We start from the raw sequence: 18,772 nt of genomic DNA on the forward strand, positions 1-18,772 counted from the left end.
TATATATATATATATGTGTGTGTGTGTGTGTGTGTGAGTCTCCCCTTTGGGTCACAGTTAACATCAACTGGTTATGTCATCTTCTGCTCCTGTCACTAGCTGTTTCCCTCAGTCACAAAGTCTGGATTCAGTGGAAGATTAGCTATGTTTGAAAGGTGGGAGGAGCAGAGCGGTTCAGTCTGATTTTCTTTACCTTGACTTGTTAACTATAAAACAATTGAAAATCCTGTTCACCCTAACTGTCTCTTAGTGTAAGTCACTACTGAAAGAGAAAAGTTAAAAATATATCTTCCATTGTGTGGTATATAAACTATATCTCTGTACATTTATAAACAAACAAAAAAAAGTAATGGTGTGATAGTCAACTATTTTGTTAACGAGTAAAAAACAGCCTGATTGGCTTAGCATAGTCTGGGCGTGAATGAACTGATTTGCTGAAGACAGAAGACCCATCCTGTATGTGACTGGCACCAACCAATAGGCTTGTAGTCTGAACTGAATAAAAAGAAGAAGCAGAAGGAAGTCTTGCTTCTGTTTCTTTGGAGGAGCTCCTGTATGCCTTTGCCTTGGATGTCCATCTCCTGGTTTCCAGTGTAGTCTCCAGCTTGCATGCAGGGCAGACTGTTCAGCCTTACAGTGCTCTCTTTGGGTTTCCAGCTCAGACCCTTTGGATTCTTGCTATGGACTCACACTGGAGTCTATAGTCAGCTCCCAGGCCTCTGACTTTTACCTAAATCCTTCAGATCTCCAGTGTGCAGACAGCCCTTTTGCATTTTTCACACAAGACTGCAGGAAGCCATTGTAAACCTACCTTGTTGATCCATGTATCTCATATTAAATCTGTTTCTCTACTGAGCACTGATTGATATACCTAGTCACTTGAATTGCCTCTCTAAACACTTCTAGGATGGAGAGCAAAGAAGAGGAAGTGATAATCCTGGGTTCTAATCCTATTAACCTATTTGTGATTCCTTTGAGCAAATTGTTTCTTCTCCCTCAAATACCATTCCCTTGTTTATGTTAATAACTTTATTAAATTAAGCATCCTTTGAGTTGTAAATTTCAATGTATCTAGACCTCAGAGATTCAGACTTCTTGAGTCTAGATCAGCAAAAGGAACCTTCCATCTCCCTGAACATCTGTGGAATTGGAAGAAACAGTAAAGAAACCCCTAAGGACCAACTATCCTAAGGAGGAAAGCCTTGTATCTAGGGCTAGTATATCAGTTGATGACAATCAAGTCCACCTCCAACCCATGAGTTGGTTAACCCAACCTCTAAGACCTTGCTCAGAACCTGTACTATGGTCCAGAGCCAAGGTGTTAAGTAGAAAGCAAGGGTCTAGAGCCCACTGTCCAGTAAAATGCTGGCTTAAATCAGGCTGATGTCTGCCTCTTTTATTTTTTATTTTTTTCACCTTATCTAATTGTTGAAAGCAGAGGTGGCTCTCAGAGAAAATACTGTTTTTGGAATGCCTCCTGTGCCTAAATAATAGCAAAATGTAAATGATGAGAGAATTGGAACAAAAAAATAGAAGAAAAAGAAGGCAAAAGAGGATACCATTTGCCAGCTTTGTGGTTTTAGATTATGTATTTTGCTCCCCTCACCTCACCTCCCCAACTCAGTATGCAAGGCATAGAGATTCCAACTTGAGAGGGTTGCACTAAGAATTAAATGAAAGTGTCTAGGTGAAATGTCCAGCATACCTTTGGGGAATATAGTGTGTTCTCAATATATTTGCTCAGTATATCAGAATCTGTTTTCACAGGGATGTGGTAAGACATGTGGACTTTGGAGTCAGTCCTGGAATGGAATTCTGCCTTTCTTTGTTAAACACAAGACCTTGAGAAGATGAAGGTAAGAATTAGTGTGGACCCCACAGGATTGTTATGAAGATGATATATGACGAAATTAATGTTTGGACCATAGTAGGAACTCAAAACATGCAAGTCATTGTTGCCCTTTCTTCTGTTGCCCTCTACCCTAACATATACATATACACACACATTCTTCTTGAATGATATAAACTTGATATTGAGCTGTGCAGATAGGCTGGGGTCCAGTTTATACTGTTATCTCCACCTGTGGGTTCAAGCCAAGCTCAAATTCAAAAGGTGGCAGATCTGCCTAGAAAAAACAGCTATGATTTAGGAAGCATGGCATGAAAAGAGTATATATCTAAGGCTGCTGTTGTCAGATTGGAAAGAGTTACATCATTATGGTTTTTTGATTGGGAAAATTAACAGTAGTGATAATTATCACAGGCTTGATTATGCCTCATAATAATAATAAATGATAATAACGGCTAGCATTTCCTGAACATTTGTTATATATTGGGTTATATATTACTTTATGTTGTTCCATTTTATTGTCATAACAGTACTGCAAGAGAAGCATTATTATATTCATTTTAAAGGTAAGAAAATTGAGGCTCAAGAGCCAAAAGGCTTTGACACAGATCATACATCTCACAAATGGGACAGATGACAGCTCAATATGTGTACTGTTATTTTTTGAGGCTTTCACTTTTGATAAGAAGAGAACACTAAGAAATGACTTGTGAGTTTCTGCTAATGGGATTAATCAAGCACAGGATCTCATGTCATCTTCATGAAAACCACGTGAAATCCAGATTGTTTTTCAAATACCCCTTAGTTCATTGTTTTTACTTAATTTGCATTTGCTGATTGAACTCTTCCTATTTGTGATGTTCCTCAGCTGTGCACAGAGACAATGGGAAATTTTCTAGCTAGTGAGGAAACTGAGGCACAGTGACATTCAAGGGTCTAACAAAGAAGCCAGTGGCATTCTCCAGGAGCACATGAGGGGATCCAGGCATTACTGCTTGTAACTGGTCCAAGATACCTCAGCCTTCACCTGAGTTTTCACATATCCCCCTGTATCCAACTTTACAGTATGTCCCCTTTCCTGGAATCTCTCCTCCTTCTCTACCTCCATCATGGAAACTGCCCACTCATCTTCCAGGGCAGATGCTTAGATGTTTCTTCCAGGGAAGCTTCTTAGGCCATCCTAGGTGGGTTATAGGCCTGACTCTCAGCTTTTCTTCTCCCACTCCTATCCTCTATACACGTATATACCTTAACCCTGACCATGGGCATTTATCCAAAGGGCTGTAGTAGTCTGTTCACTTATTAGTTTTCTCATTTGACTGTGAGCTTCTTGAGAACAGACACTGTCTCACCTTGCCATACTTAGTATTTTATACAGAGACTGGCATATGTTAGGGACTCAAAGTCCTACTAGAGAATGGTGGAGGATTGATAAAAGCAATGCAAGGCAGAGGAAGAAAAAAAATGCCACCATGATGTATCTCCAAGGATTGTCTGTGAGTGAAGCTGCACTTAAGTTGGTGAATGCAACCTACTGATGACGGGAGAAAGAGAAAAGCTTCAATCTTATGTGTTTGTGTTCTCTCCAGACTATCTTGTGTTCACTAAAGGACTAAAGACAGGCAACAAAAGCCCCTTTCCCATGTCCAGGGAAATTCCACATTCTTAGTACAAGACTTCTGATAGAGAAGCGTCCTAGCCATAATCTCACTCCCTCAGTCCCCGAATTCATGCTTGGGATCAGAACTATGACAGGTAAATGAGTATAGTTTGACCCTAGCTTGAACAAAATCAAGATGAGTAGTTTACAATAGTGTCAAAATCTTTCGTCTCTTTTCCTAAGGAGAAAGACACTGAAATAGTCCTCAGTGTTTCAGGTAATGATACAACGTGCATGTGTGTTTACATGCACATGTGCATCTACAAATGTTCTCTAAATGAACAAACATGCTGCCAACCAATGAGCTTGATGATGTAAACTTAATGGGCTTTGCCTTCTTCTCAGGAGATTGATGGAGCACACTTCTGGGTATGTCTGGGCCGGTTGTTCAGGCAGGACATTGAGGTCTGTGGTCACTCACTCCATTCTTCACTGGCAGTCTGCCCCTCCTCTGCTTTCCAGCTGTCATGAACTGAGTGGCTTTGCTCCTCTGTGCCCTTCCACCATGATGTGTCTACCTCAAAGCTAGCCAAGCATGAACTGAATCCCCCAACCAGGAGCCATATTATACCTCTCCTGCTTTAGTTTTGGGTGGTGGGTATTGTATCCAACAATGAGAAAGCTAATTAATACAGCTGAGGGTTTTGGCAACCAGGAGTCTGAGTTTGCTCTAAGTTTTCAGGATTGGAAGACAAAAATACTTACATTTGGTTATGAATAATGTCTCCCTTTATAAACACAGGTTCTAATGTTGCATAAACTGGCCTTAACACTTCCCATCTGTATGATGGGAATAACTAACCCAGACAGGAATAAAAATTATTTACATAGGAATCATTATTTCTTATTCTTCCACTATAAGAGTCATCGATAAGTAATCATCTTTTCCCCACTGAGCCTGGTCCTGACCCAGAATCTCTTGAATGCAGTACTCTAGGCAGTCACTGCCATTTGATCATAATGCCATAAAGAGAAATTCAGGCTTGGCTGCATGATTGCAAAGTCCCCTTCCAGCTCTGACTTTTAGGGTTTGTCTTCACTTTATAATGCTGCCCCTGAGCAAAGATTTGAAAGCTAGTTGTGTAGTGGGGTATTGGTGAGTAAAGAGAGTGTTTCCACACCTGCACAAGCTGAGATCTAAACTCTGAGTCTTAGCTTTCTTCACTTCTTTTGACTGTGGTAAGAGAAACAGAACAAGAGAGCAAATGGTTCCCTTGGGTTTGATGCCAACATCTAAAGAGTTCTTTGAGGCTGCTGTGGTATAGTTGGATGAGCACTGCCTTTGTGATTAAAGCAGCCTGGGTTCAAATCCCTTCTCTGCCAAGTTCCCTGGTGTGAACTCCGACAAGTCACTTCACCCTTCTGAGCCTTAGTTTCCTCAAGCGTGAAATGCAGATAACAACGCCTACCTTACAGACTTGTTGAGAAGAGTAAATTGGATGAAATAATGTATGTGAAAGTGGTTGGTGAGATGCACTGCACTGAGCACATGTGAAGGATTATTATTCTTGGTGTGCACCAATAGGAAAATGACTAGGGTATTCTGTTCCAGATGGACTCAATCTAAACTGGGGAACAAATGCTTTTTTTGGTAATTTCATCTTGTGGAAATGGCAATCTCATGGGCCTATTTGTGCTTAATGAACCATATCCTGTATCGTCTTTTTGCATGATTCTAAGAAGAAATAAGTTGGCTCTCTCCTCTGGCATGCTGCAGACTAGAAGGTGTCCAGCTTATATTTAACCTCTTCCAGTCTCACTGCTCTCTCCAAGAAGAAACTCTACCCCAGAGCTAGGCTGATCCTACATTTAGCTGCACAGAAGCCCAGGCACAGGCAGGGAGGAAAAGGATATTTAGCCAACTTCCACTGCTATGCTGGGTCCAAGCATAGACTAGTATGTTCAAGCTGAGCTTTTTAACCCTTGTTATAGTTAAGCAATATAAGGCTCAAAGGTATATAACCCTGAGGTTATACAACTAGGAAATGGAGATGCCAAGCTTAAATCTGAGTCCAAAACCAGATTCAACAAAGTGCTTCTATACATCACTGTTGCTGAAGTTAGAGGACACTTTGGGGTTTCAAGAAAGCTATGGAAATTTTCACTCCCAATAAAACACAAAGACAGGCAAAGAAAACTTTGCCTGTAGTGCTAAAGTATGTATGATTTTCCCATACTCATTCATTCATTCATTTCAATAAATGTTATTGAATTATATTTGCATGCCAGACACTGGCTAAGCCTGATGCTACAAGGGTTGGATAGCCGAGCAGAATGGTCCCAGCATAGTAAGGTAACAGAGACAGACATAAACTAATGAATGTGAAATTAAAAACTGATGTTATGTGTACCAAAGGAAATCATTCAATAAGAGACTGTATCAAGGACTCCTGACCTAGTAGTCTGAGGCTTCTTGAAAGGATTTCTGTGAAAGTGACATTTGAGTTGAGTGATATGAAGTGATCTTGACAAAAAGTAAAGAGCTTCGGAAGGCCAAGCTGAGGAAGGACTGCAGCTCATTCCAGGATCTGAAGGGGGGTCGGTATGATGGGAATGCAGAGAACAGGGGTGCATGTGAGGCTGAACAGGTTGGCTGGGGTCAGATCAGACTTGAGACAGCCTTGAGGCTATGAGAAAGAGTTTGGAAATTATCCTGAGAGCAAGGTCAGGGCACCTAAATGTTTTAATCCTAGGAACAGCATGATGGGCTCTGCATTTTAGAAACGGTCTGTGATGGTTAATTTTATGTGTCAACCCGAATAGACCATTGAAGAAGGCTGGATGATTGACCAAACATTGTTCTGAGTATATCTGTGAAGGTGATGCAGAAGAGTAACATTTAAATCATTAGCTTGAGTTAAAGCCGCATGCTCTCCCTAATGTGAATAGGCTTCATCCAGTCAGTTGAGTCTAAAGAGAGAGAGAGAAAAAAAACAGGCCCATCCTTTCTTCAGCAGGGGGAATTCCTTCTGCCTAAATGCCTTGAGTCAAGACACTGGTCTTTTCCTGTTTTCAGACTCCAAGGGAAACCTCATCTCTTCTTGGGTCTCTAGCTTGCCAGCTTTCAGACTGGAACTTACACCACTGGTTCTACTGGATGTCAGGCTGTGGCTGTCAAACTTCAGACCCTTCTCGGGTCTCCTGTGTCTCACACTGGCCGATTAGAGCTCACAGAACTTCTCAGACTTTGTATCTATGTAAGCCAAACCATTATTATAAATCTATATTTATGTTTTATCTAACTCTCCTCACCCCCATCCCCATAGGTAAGATCTGTGTTTATATATCTATATCTGTACCCTGTTAGTTCTGCTTCTCTGAAGAATCCTAATACCTATCTTCAAGCCTGCTGTGTAGTTTGGATTGATGGCTACTCAATGGCTATAGGCAAACAAAGTAGGAGGTCAATGCTGGAATCCAGGAAAACGTTGATGGTGGCTTGGTATATGGCAGTAGCAGGCAAATGGAAAGAAGTGGGGAAAACCGGGAGCTATTTGGGCATTAAAATTGATCAGGCTTTGCGCAATTTGAAAATGGAGAGAGGTAAGATAGAAAAAAGTACTGAAAAGGAGTCCTAGGATTCCCAAGCTTCTAGCTCGGCCTCTAAACAGATAATTGTGCATTTCACCAGAACCCTAGGAAAGTACTAGGTTGTCAGCATGACAGCAAATATCAGAGGAAAGCCTGGAGCTGGAGGTGTAAGGTGAGAGTCACCAGTGCAGGGATGGCATTGGGAAACATAGTAGGATTTTCTCGGAGAAAATCTAGGAAGAGGAGCCTCTAGGTCAGGCCTTATGTGAAACAGCATTTACTGTTTTGGCAGAGGAAGGTAAGTCTGCAGAGAAACCACAGGTAGAAAGACAGGTGGAAACCCAGAAAGATCTAGTACCACAGATCTGAGACAGAAAGTGCCTCAGGCTGGAAGCTGTCAACTCTGTCAAAAACTGCTAAAAGGTCAAGCACCATGGGAATGGAAAACTGCCCCCAGGTTGTTAAATCACTGGGGAAGTAAACTAGTACCCTGCCCGTCTCTGATCCAGAGAACCAGTTCTTTTCATGTCTTGTTGCTCTCTTTGAAGCAAGTTCCCTCAGGAGGTGGAACACTCAGGAGAGTTCTCCAGTTTAGGCCAGCACCCCCTTAGCCACACCTGTCCGCACAAGAGGAGATAACATTTGACTGCATCTTTCCTTTCTTCTCCCCTCACTCTCTACCTTCATTTGCCTTTCAAATTGCTGAAAAACTCCTTCAAACAGTAGCCCATGAAAGTTTCAGCTGACATTAAAAAATGCATTGTCATTCAAATGGAAACTCAAAATGCATTCCCTTGGACAGTCTAAGAAAATTGTAATACAGATAAAAGGCTCTTTGAAAATGGCCACAGGTATTTATCTCTAGGGACACCTCTATACCATGGATCCTCCCTATCAGAACTCAAGAGCAATGCAAGCGTCACATGGAGAATGTCCTTTCACAGGGCTCACAGAGGCTGGCAGGCTGTGGAAAAGGCATGTTAATTGTATAAATTCATTTACTTGTAGACTATTTCTGTTTCACTTTTTGGATTTAGGTTTGCCCTTCTCCCTCTCCTCTGCTCTTCTCTCCTCCCTACTCTTTCCTTCTCTTTCTTTACTCTCTTCTCTCTCTCTCTCTCTCTCTCTGTCTCATACACAGAGAGAATTAGCAGGGTCTTCACATACACACACCTGTCACCTTTCAGAAACATTTTCTCCATGAAATAAAAGGCAACTGAAAAATATAAATGATATCTGGCTGATAATTTATGTATCTATCACTATTCTTTCTAAGTAGAAGGTGATGAAAGAGTACAAAAGTCACAGAGCCCTTTCAATATTTCTCAAGTCCAACTTCTTATTAGCCCCCTCCCACCATTGCTTCCACAAATGTAGCTAGACTCATTGAGGCCTCTCCCCACCCCAGGCCAACCCATCTCATACTTGATCCTGGGTCAATTGACAAGATATGAGAGTAAAAAATAAGCACTTACCTATCCATTTATACACACATATGGCTGTGTAAACACATGCATGTGTGCACATATGCCCTTCCCCCACACCACAGGGCGAAATGGATGTATGTGGCAGCCATGGGTAGAAGGAATGGTTTCAGTGAACAAAATCATTAAGAACTCTGCTAAATGGGTCCACTCATTGGTCTACTTGCATATTCAATTTATACAACTGCACTCTGTGACCCTACCTTTTGCACATGGGGAAATTGACCTCAGAGAGTGAATTGGTTTGTCCAAAATCATATCGCTGGCAAGAGGTGGAGCTGGGATTTTAATCCAAGTCCATCTGAATACAAGATCTATGCTTCCTTTCCAAATGAGGATCATCTTTATTTGAGATAGCCAGAGAAAGGGTGATTTTATAAATATATAATCATGATATAAGGCTGAGTATCAATGTCACAACTAGGCAGAACATGTGAATATGGAGAAAAAGGGTAAAACTGAGCCCCTATTAAGTGAAAAGTAGTTTTACAAAATACAGGTCTATCTAGAGCATAGCAATGCAAAGTGCAAGTATTACCCTAGATCAAGACATAGAACTTCATAGGGTGCTCAAGAAAAGCCATGGGGACAGAGGTTATGATCAAAGGTAACTGACAAGCCAAATACCTTTCATGCTAATCAAGCCTGGGGCCTGGATCTTCCAGGGATGACTTCAGTTACTGCTATTGCCCTCCTTTGTCTGGGTTAGGTCATGTTACACCTTATTGACCTGTCTAGATTTCTAGTCTCCTCTAAACTACTGGAAAGGCCAGATAACCACCTTCTAATACAAAACTCCACCTGCCTCCATAGCTCTTGCCAGTCATTCCTGCCATGCCCTATATCCCCTCTGGAATCAACATGAGAAGCTAGGTCTCTGTTATTCTGCCTTTGAATATGTCCCTACTATAGAGAGGAAAATTCATAGGGTATAGTCTAATACACTCCCATACCTTATAACTGATCAGAGCTTGTTCTAGTGACCCACATGACTACCAGACAATGGTCAAGATAAGCCACTCCCTAAATGGTCAAAATCAGCACATGAAAGCTGTAGGCCATATGACAGTGATATGACAGTAATATGACAGTGACTGAGTGTCCTTGTATGTGACAGTCCCCTTCTTTTTCCTTGTTGCCTAGAAATAGGTTAAAAAATGTCTACAATGAAAATGATGAGGGCCAGGGACTTAGCTCAGCTCAGTGGTTCTGCTACCTGCCCCATAAATGCAAGGTCCCAAGTTCGATCCCCAGCACAAAAAAAAAAAAAAAAAAAAAAAAAAAAAAAAAAAAGATGAAAGTTGAAAGACTAAAACAGACTAGTAATGGACTACAGAGACAGAGCCTATGTCTCTAATACTGAGATTCCCCGGCACAAAGGGGCATTGTGTGCTGAGAGAAAGCACTTGAAAAATGTCCCATGATCCAAAGAACTGATGATTGAAAAATGTGACTTTTTTCCTGTGGAATGTACATTTAGAAGCAATGAGGATATGAGAGTAAAACCTCTCATGGGTAACATTTAATCAGGCACATTCAGCCCATCTCTCTTGGGTTTCCAGTAATTTCCAGTGCCTACCCCATATCACGATAGTGGCCAGGGAATATCATTAGTGAACCTGAAAAGGCTGGGATATTTGTTTCTGAAGCCTAAGGATGCTGGATCTAGGGCGTGGAGCACTTGGCTCAGGTTGGGAGACCAAGTCCCTCATTTGATGAACTGTTTGACATAAGAAGCCACTTCTCTTCCTTAGGCTTCAGGTCATGCTTCTATAAAGGGAGGAGTGAATATTCTTGGCCTCTTTGCCCACCTGCAAATTGCAGAGGACTGCACAAATTATCATGGTTGTTTTCTGAGCCTTGTGCGGTCCATTTTTCTTCACCTAATTTCCTAGGGGTGGCTCATCCAGTCAAGTAGAAGTCACTGTCTGAAGCTCAGATTGCAAAAATCACAGATTTCAAAGAATTCTAGGACCCCTCTACCTACCCTCATGGGTAGGCTGAAAAAAAAAAAATCTGCAGAGTTATCCCCTTCTAGTGACAAATGTAGTTCATAGAGAGAAATGAGGGTTGAGATCACACATATTAGCAAGGACTGTGACCAGGACCAGAAGCCATAGCTGGTGCTCACTATTTTTGTTTTACTTCATGCCTCTGTTTTTTGTACCTACTATGTACCAACATTTTACTTGCATTATCTTATTTCATACATTCAAAAGCTGTACAAGGGAGTTACTATTCCTCATTTAACACAAGAGGAAAGTGAAATTTAGAAGTTACTTTGCCCAGGGTTACCTGGCAGGAATGTAAGAAGAATCAGGATGTGAATTCCCATCTGTTCCACTTTAACGTTGTGCTATCTATCTCTCTTTCCACATACTCTGCCTCCTAAATTAACAGCCTCCATTTCCATCATCCTGGCCTGGGTCCCAGTGATTAGCAGATATCAGTGACACAGAACTGATGGTTTGGAGATTATCACAGATCATCTCTGAGTCCTCTGAGTTCCTCCAGGTCCACAGAAGCAAATTACCAGATTTTCAATTCCTTGTTCCCTAGCATTACTTCCATACAAAAAAAAATGCCAAATATATTTGATGTACAGTCTAGCTGGTCACAGCAGGTAAAGATGGGGAGGAGGAAACACACAGTGAAAGTTTAAGTGAGACTTAATGTATATTTTTACTCTTCGTAGGGACAAGTATGGATCATGGAGGGGAAAAAAATACCTTTCCACACTAGAAGCCCAGAAAGGGAAGCTATGATGTTAAGTTTACCCAGAAAGTTTGTAACAAATCCACATCTAGAAGGAGGACCTCTGGCTGCTCTATCAGCATTCTTTCTACCCTCTCACCTTTCTTACATGCCACTGATTCTATATATCTACTTTTACTAGAATCAGGAAATCGAAGCCCTGGAAATTACCAAAGGATAGAGATGGAGTGGAATTTAGCATTAGAGTAGTGTCCCAGGCCCTGAATATGGCAGGAAACAAATTAGTTCAGTGGCCACAGTGAACAGAGGTTTTTATAAACATAACCTAATTGTATTACTTCAAAGTCCTGAAGCTTATTGCCCTGCTTAATGATGTGTCACATTATTTATGGGGTAGTGCAATGAGACTTCTATTGATTTAATGCACTTCCTTAAAGACGGTCATTGTCACAGTCATAAAATCAAGCTATTCCCAGACAACTCAATTATGTCCTCTGTGCCTATAAACCACCCGCTCCCCACACAATTGCACACAGGAATCAGGCAGGGAGCCAGACCTCTGTGGATGCACAGCCCCCAGAGACAAAGAGAAAGTTTCTGGAGATGCCAAAGGAGATGGGCAAGGGTCTCATCCCCTTGGGGATACACAGCAGCTGAGAAGAACTAGGGGAGGGGTGTGGAGTAGCCTTGCTCTGTCCTGGCCCTGACAAGCAGAGCTGTGTGAGTCTCAGCAGGTTTCCTCCAATCCTCCAACCTTAATTTTCCCAGTGGCAAAACGGAAGAGCTGAGCTCAGCGAGGCCTTTGAAGTCCCTTCTGGCTCCCCCATTCTGTGGCTTTAGGTGTTCTGTGATTGATTTAGTTGTTAGAGAAGGGGTGGGGAGGTGGCTGAACCATATGAAAAGACACGCAAATGGGTTTGTAGCATCACTCCTCACTCCTTCTACTGAGAGTGTTTCTTTTACAATTAATTTATATTATTAGTAATAATTATAACGAGAAGCACTTCAGTATGGTTGAAAGAAGAAAATGAACATAGACTTCTGCAATCAGCCAGCCAGGACTGCTGCTCTGGGCTTGTCACTTTTTAGCTGTGTGTCTGTGAACATTTGGGTCTAAGACTCAATTTCTCAAGTATGAGATACATCGACTTATAGAAATACATGCATATGTTAACTGCTTTAAAGAGCTGTTGCCTAAACCACTCCCACTTTTAATGTGGGAAATGGTTACAAATATGTATTTAAGTGTCCACTTCACAGGAAGGGTAAACTGAGGTAAAACAGGAATGATTTCCCCAAGGTTAACAGCAGAGACTAGTCTCCTGCACTTGGTCTGGGCAATTCCCTTTCTGATATCAGTTAAGAATCGGATAGAAAGAAGATCTGGTAGCCCTCCATGAGGACAGTATCCTCTCCTTGGAAGATACTTGAAAGTGTGCTCTTGGATGTGAGAAGGAGGACTTCCTCCTAGATTCTGTCAAGAAACCGGGAGAGAAGAAAGTGTGGAGAAGACCCTGCTGCTTGTCCCCCTTTCCTGATCACTGACAGTTGTCTCAAAGAGAACCCAGTGGTAAATAGCCTGCAGGATAAGACTGCAGTAGTCCAAAGCAACAATATAGGGCCTCACAAAATACCCAAACTGAAAGAATCCTGAGAAATCACATCCTCTGACTCTGCCTGTGGTAAAAGTAAAGCCCAGACAGGGACAGGAAGTTGCCTCAGGTGGCAGAGATTATCCTTAGTAGAGCTGGGATTTCCATCCAAGGGAGATCAGTTGACTCCCAGGCACCTTCCCTCTTCACTATACCTGGTCACCACCTCTAACCAGCACTCCAGGCTTACCTTTCTGATACTGGAGCCATAGCTGCTGCTGGACTTTCTTGCTAGGGAAGTGGATGATGCAGGTGAGCTCTGAGCCATAGAGGGCCTCTGCAATGTAGTGGGAGCCATAATGCTGGATGAAGGAGAGCAGCTCGTCCCGACTGCTCTCTTTGGTCAGGATCTTGAGGACATTGGTGAAGCCTAGACAGGGAGGAATATGTGTAGACTGTCAGACTTCAGAGGTCATCAGCTAACAAGTCATACAGCCTTCCCCGCTTGGTTTCGTGCCTTATTCCTCACCACAGGGGCTGCCTGTTGACTGCACTGGCCCAAACATGCACATTATTCCCTCACTTGTACAGTAAAGGATTGCTCTTTCTGGTGGACACAGTGATGAGGAGAGGAAGGAAGGCCTAAACTTAGTGACCTGGAGTGTGGTCAATTTATAGATTTAATCCAGGCAGAGGAGCTGGATTCAAACTCACTTCTGCTTTCATTCCAAAGTACATGTAACACATAAGCTAGGGTTTGAACTATCACCAGCTGGAGTCCCTGGCCTGCACTGCCCAGCATATATTCTCTTCATATATCTGGTCCCTGTTTTAGCCTCCTGTTGCATTGCTTCCCTTTCTTTTTCTACACTTTCATCCCAATGAGCTCTCTTCCTTTAGTACCACAGAACCACCTCACTACCCTACTTCCCTTGGTCCTAACCTGAGTCATAGCACAAGGCGGGCAGAACAATCACTCAGAAACAGCTTCTCCTGCTTCCCTGTTCTTCCTCAGCATCTGCCAATGAGACAGTGGGTTTACAAAGTTCCTCTCAATCACCTACTAATCAGATCCTACTCTCCACAAGTAGCAACCCAGTTTTAGTTGAATAAGATAGGGGAATAACGGTGTTCAGAAAATGATACCCCAAAACATTCTACTTTGGACTTCAAGGTGAAAGCAATGGGGTAGCAGTAAATGCAAGGATGGACTTATTTTAAAATTCCCCAATGTGCCTTAAAGGCCAGGTCCTCCAGAATATATGTGATTGTTTTGAATTCTTTCCCCAGCTAACTCAGGAAGGAATAGTGGAATTGACATTACACTCTCAGCCAAGGTAAACTTTGTCCCAAGCACCTGAGTCTTCTTTGGGCTCATTTATGCCCTCTTAAAGTCACTTACTCTTCCTTTAAAATGGCCTTCATTCTCCACCCTTAAGACTTTCTCAGCTCCTCCCTGCTCTTGGATAAAGCCCAAAATGACCTTATCTGGGCACTTAGATACCCCAGGGTCATCTACTGGGAGCTAGACACACCAGGCTTCTGCTCCAGCCAAAGCGGTTTTCTCATTTGTCCTGAATGTGACCTGGAATTCCCATCACTCTTTCTTCTTTTACATACTTACTACCCCCAAGTCCTGTACCCACTCATCCACACAGACACACATGCCCACCTGAGTCCCCCATCTTCCTTAAGTCACACTGGTGCTTCAAGACCCCTGTGAAGTGACCCGTCCTAAGAAGCCTGCCTCTTATACGCAGTCCTGGCCAGAATACCTGCTCTGTGTGCTGACAACATTCCCCACTGTGCAGGCAGCAGCCCCAGCTCATTTTCCTCTAAACCTTCTCAACCATCCTTCCTACACCCCAACCAAGTACACAACAGAGTTCCTGGAGTAGAGTGAACACACCAACCCTAGTTATTACAAGAACATTCCATTCTGTGCCACATCGAAGAGTAAGCAGCTCTCCAACATGGAAAATGATCTCCAACTTGCCAACGTTTGATTTACAAGGGGGGTATTGAGGAGCATCACTGCTGATTAATTAAATCAGGTACGCCTTTGTAGTTCTATCAGAAACATCACAGTGATATTCAAGCACAGGGTGATGGGGTGGTGGGGAAACAGAAATAGGATTCAAAGAATGGATGCTTGATTAGGATAACCTCTCTCCATCAATGTGTTAACTCATGTAACTGGGTAATTAATACAGCAGTATTAATGATGACATGTTTCTGTTAAGTAATAAATAACTGTACCTGTGAATCTTTATCCAGGCAGAAAAAAATGCAATCAAACCCCTTCTCTGCTCACTACTTTTTTATACTGGCAGTATAACCTTAGGTTAGCTATTTAACCTCTTTGACCCTGAGTTTCCTTATCTGGAGGAAAATGGAATAAGTAATGCTTTCCTGGTAGGATTGCTGTAAGTCATAAGATATGAGACATTATGACGTGTTTGACAGATGTCAGCAATAATTACTATTTGTATTTCCCAGAGGGAAAAGCCCTCCAATTCCCAGGCTAAAAGAGCTCCATGTTTGCTGATGAACAATCTGATATTGAAAAAGGGGGGGATACAGGAATGCATGGAGAATTAGGGAACACACAGGCAATAAGGCTATGGCAGTGTGATGAGTAAGAACCTGGGTAGGAACCCTTAGGCCAGATCTCATCTTTCCAGAGTTCTTAATTCATGCCTTCTATTTTGATCTTCATTATGTTTATCTATCCATTAAACATGAGCACCAACAATGTGCTGATTCTCTATTATATTCTGGGGACATTGGAATAAATAAGGCCCAGGTCCTACCCAAAGCTCTCATGTCAGTGGCAAAGACCCCGATCTGATTAACTTGTTTCAGATACGAATCAAGCTCTTGTTAGTGCTTTTACATAGATATTCAAGTACTTGAGAATTACTTGAGTTGTTCGGAGGAAATGGAGAATGCAGGAGGTATCAACTAGTAGGTTAGTGTATGTTCTTCAAGCGAGGAGATCCAGGCAGAAGGCACAGCAAGAGCATAATCACAGTCATGGGAAAATATGTCCCATTCTGAAAACTATGAATTATCCCTCTGCTGGAGCTCAGTGTCCATGCAGATAATGTGGGGTAATGCATGTGTATGCGGTGAAGTGGGGTGGGGTGATATGCTATTGCTGTCTACAGACTGGCAGATTGACAGGAAAAGAAATTAGCCAGAAGAGAGCAGAGGAACTGATACTGGAGAAAATGTACAATCCACAAGCCTGAAATACTTCCAGAACATAATTAGATTGTTATTTATCCTTTCTGTTCTGTTCATCCTTCCACATCTCTGCTTATATATCCCTTCCTCCAGGAAACCTGTCCCACTTCCCATAGTGAATGGCTCCATCTTCTGGGCCACAAATGCCACATGATTTCATTGACCCTACCGCAGCACATTGATGTTTCTGTCCGCTAGCCCACCTGCCCCCCGCGGCAGATCCTTCCTCCCCTCAGTAACCCCAGTGTTGGCACAGGCTGGCACACCTTAGGTCTTTGATTTACCCCAAGTTCCTTGGCTACCTGGGTGGCATCCTCACCTGCTGAGAGGGTGATGGTGCTAAGCTTCACGCGGTACAGGTTGCTCCGGACTCGCCACTGCTGCACCATGGGGTAACCCATGGCCTCGTCGTACCGGATATCTCCTGAGGGAAAGGATGAGATGGCTCTGTGAGCTCAGAATTTAGATGGCTTATTCCGCATTGCCTACTCTGTAGCTCTCAGCTCTGGCAAACAGACACCTCTTCAAAGCAAGCAGAGGCTTGGTTTTTAAGTGTGTGCTTTTACTGGGATCAGCAATCTTATCTGGACCCACCTCCTGGCCTGTCCTCTCAGCCCCATCCCTATTAATCCTCTTTACCCTACAGGAAAGAACAATCTCAGGACAGATTTATATCCCACAAAACCCCACTGCCATGGGACATTAGACATGTCAATACCTCACTTTCCCCATCTGATGTTATCACTACCTCTACTCACCTTATTTCATAACCACATAGTGAGATTTGCATAGAATAACAGAAACCTTTGGTAATCTAGAAATTTTGTACACATAGACCAGGAGCCAGGACATTTGTTAAATTTTGGCTGTGGCTGCTTTTGTACTACATAGCAGAGTTGAGCAGTTGGAACAGAGACCATGTGGAAAGCCAGGCATATTTATCATCTGTCCCTTAATGGTGCTGACCCCTATGAGGACCATTGTTTCTTGACATAGAAATATGGATGGCCGTAGATGTTACATACAATACCTGTATATTTACAAAAAAGTTTCGCATCTCAAGGAAAAGTCAGAAACACTGGCTAAACAAACTAAAACTGTAATTTCTCAGCACCCTGAATAGCACTTTAAGGCTCTAGGAAGGTGTTATGCAAACTCCTTTGACCACACAACCCCCTCTATACTGAGGACCCAATAATACTCATGTTCCATAGGAAGTAGTTTGGGAAACACAGGTTATATATAAAGAAAAAACACAATAAAAAGCAATGGTTAACTTTGGGTAAGGGGTGTATGAAAAATTCTTGCTTTCTGGTTTACATTCATCTCCACATTCTAAATTTTCTATCCTAAGCTTTGTGGCATCTCTTCTCCATAATCAGGAAAAAGTGCATTAAAAAAAGAAATGCTAGTCACGTCAGAAGTTATCATTGTTGTTGTTGTTATGTATCCATGCTTTCTTGTGCCTCTGCAAATAACAGGCACATTTCCTTTCCCTTTCTCTTGTCCCCTGGTGAGGAGGCACTTAAGGAGATATCTGATATCAAGATTAAAATGAGAATCTCATTGGAACAAATTATTTCTTCCTGGACATTACTGCAGTATTAAAGTTGTCCATTACTGTCAACATTCTTTTTATTCCTTAGCCTATTCAGTAATAATATAATTTTTAGAAGCTTTCATTTTAAAGTAAAATATTCATGACCCCCAAAGATACGTCCACTGGAGCGAGGTTGTTTGGTTATAAATTTGTCTTCTCTGTTTATCTTTTCTGCATCTCCTGTCCTCCCTTTGCAGAGGCTTTGGAGTAAGGGAGAGTGGGTGAAGGGAGGGAGGAGAGGTCCATGATTCTCATGCAGGGCAGAGAAACAGTCTGCAACAAAGATTCAAGCCTCAGGGTCCCGGCAGCTTCTACAACCTCCACTTCTGCCCATTCATGATCATAGCTGGCCATCTCCAACAGAGGAGGGCTGGACATTTTGAGGCAGGCTGTTGCAGTAACTCTTTTACTTGGCATGATGTTCAAAAGGAAAAAAAAATTCTCTGATTATGAATTAATTTTCAAAACCATTTCCTCTTCCCCTAAGTCTGTTCCTGGGCCTCCCTCATGATTAACCATCTCTCTATTCCTCATTTCTCCATGCCCTGGTCCTTCCTGGATTCAAGCCTGGAATACAAGATTTTCAAACAGAAAGTTGTCTGCTTGAGGGTGAAGCTGTGGTCTGTATTATTCACACTTCTGCATAGTATGAAACAGAGCTCCGCATATAGTAGGCCCTCAGAAATTACCTCATAACTGACTCACACATACTCATTCCACTCCTGATCAGATGCCCATCCTTGCTTTTTACTTTTTTGCCTGGCCACCATCACACCCTGCTCTATGTCGATGACTACCTGGGGTGTAGAGGTAAAGTGAATCTCTGGAATGAGGGAAGAATTTTTCTCTGTAATTGAATTAAAAAAAACTTGAACTATCAAAATTCCTTTAATAGAAAACTTACACAAAGATTTCTGAGTCAAAACAAATAATCCAGCCAAGCATGGTGGCACAGGCCTGTAAATCCCAGCTCTTAGGGGGATGAGGCAGGAGGATCATGAGTTTGGGACCAACCTGGGCTACTGAATCAGTTCAAGGCTGGCCTAGACTACATAGGGAGACGAGTGAAAAAAAATGCTCAACAGCTCTGAT

The 18,772-nt window shown here is 42.4% G+C and overlaps 1 protein-coding gene across 4 annotated transcripts in view; it reads right to left on the bottom strand.

Annotated features, from left to right (window-relative positions):
• Astn2 (astrotactin 2) overlaps positions 1 to 18,772 on the bottom strand; it is a 770,953-nt gene that overhangs the window by 244,649 nt on the left and 507,532 nt on the right. For all 4 annotated transcript variants that reach the window (XM_010639452.2, XM_010639450.2, XM_010639451.2 and 1 more), the window contains 2 exons: positions 16,400 to 16,504; positions 13,082 to 13,261 (listed from right to left, as the gene is read on the bottom strand). In XM_010639452.2, coding sequence (XP_010637754.1) covers positions 13,082 to 13,261; positions 16,400 to 16,504 — 285 coding nt within the window. The remainder of the gene's footprint in view (positions 1 to 13,081; positions 13,262 to 16,399; positions 16,505 to 18,772) is intronic.

This window comes from Fukomys damarensis, unplaced genomic scaffold, assembly GCF_012274545.1.
Source record: "Fukomys damarensis isolate Sample0158 unplaced genomic scaffold, DMR_v1.0_HiC HiC_scaffold_36, whole genome shotgun sequence".
Taxonomy (NCBI): domain Eukaryota; kingdom Metazoa; phylum Chordata; class Mammalia; order Rodentia; family Bathyergidae; genus Fukomys; species Fukomys damarensis.